The sequence below is a fragment of the Trachymyrmex cornetzi genome, unplaced genomic scaffold (genome assembly GCF_001594075.2).
Source record: "Trachymyrmex cornetzi isolate Tcor2-1 unplaced genomic scaffold, Tcor1.1 scaffold161, whole genome shotgun sequence".
Lineage (NCBI taxonomy): Eukaryota > Metazoa > Arthropoda > Insecta > Hymenoptera > Formicidae > Trachymyrmex > Trachymyrmex cornetzi.
In genome coordinates this window covers 1-907 of record NW_017296213.1, presented here as the reverse complement: position 1 = coordinate 907, position 907 = coordinate 1, and the positions used below count along the sequence as shown (strand labels likewise).

The 907-nt window shown below is 28.9% G+C and overlaps 1 protein-coding gene across 1 annotated transcript; it reads right to left on the bottom strand.

The window, feature by feature from the left end:
• Nucleotides 1-322: 322 nt before the first annotated feature.
• On the bottom strand, nt 323-816 carry LOC108758954 (uncharacterized). The gene is made up of 3 exons (XM_018504200.1): nt 658-816; nt 512-574; nt 323-427 (listed from the first exon to the last, which is right to left on the bottom strand). The coding sequence occupies exons 1-3, from the start codon at nt 814-816 to the stop codon at nt 323-325; spliced, it is 327 nt and encodes a 108-aa protein (XP_018359702.1).
• Between the last annotated feature and the right edge of the window lie 91 nt (nt 817-907).

Below are 907 nucleotides of genomic sequence, written 5' to 3'. Positions count from 1 at the left end.
CTTTCCTGACAGGTATTACATAATATGTTATAGGCTTCTATAAAATATTGTTGTGGCAGTAATGGTATCGTCATTGCCATAGGCAATATATTCTGAGAATTGGTTAAGCCTAAATGATTTTCTTCGCAGAGCCTGTAATAAAAAGTATTGTGAATATTTTTGTTACAATAACAATTATTACTAAATTAAATTTATTTTAGTTATATTATAAAAAAGTACCTGATTTACATGAAACCAACAACCATGTATAATTGCATTCGGAAAATGTTTTTCCATTGCTTTTATAGCTGCCCATTCGTAATCAGTCATAATAAATTTAACATTAGTTTACAGTCCAGGAATAAAAAAGTTCTATTATTTTCGACCAAATTTCTTCATAAAGAGCTGATGTACGAACTTCACATAAAATAAATACTGCTGCAATGATCTACCACATAAAATTTTATATATTATAAAGTTTTATCTATTATGTCTATTATATTTTTTGTAGCTAATCTGAAAAGAAACATACTTTATTCATATAACGTATATGAATAGTGTAAAGTTGACTAAGCGATGGTACTCGAGGAACAACCTATAATCAAATATTTATTTAACTTGTAGTATTAATATGATAGTATTAATAATGTGTGTACATTGTTTGGATATTAAACTTACTGAAAATGTACCGTCACAATAAATTTCGGTACATGATTCAAGTGCTCGGAGTAATTTCTCATCAGAGAATAACAATGCTTTTTCCCCATCACATGAGGTTACACATCCTTTATAAACATGACTCATTGGTGTATAATGATTTAATTCATCAGCAAGCATAGTTATAGATTGTGGCAGTTTTGGTCTGTTTTTGTTCTTTCTCTATTCAGTCGGCTCCTAATAGATTTGAAAGCAAAGAATGCAGCTGTTT

Excerpts from the sequence above, each read along its gene's own strand:
- LOC108758954 (XM_018504200.1), bottom strand. The coding sequence starts at position 816 with ATGCTTGCTGATGAATTAAATCATTATACACCAATGAGTCATGTTTAT. Across the intron at positions 575-657 it reads ATTGTGACGGTACATTTTCA|GTTGTTCCTCGAGTACCATC; the intron begins GTAAGTTTAATA and ends ATTTGATTATAG. Across the intron at positions 428-511 it reads ATATACGTTATATGAATAAA|ATCATTGCAGCAGTATTTAT; the intron begins GTATGTTTCTTT and ends TTTATGTGGTAG.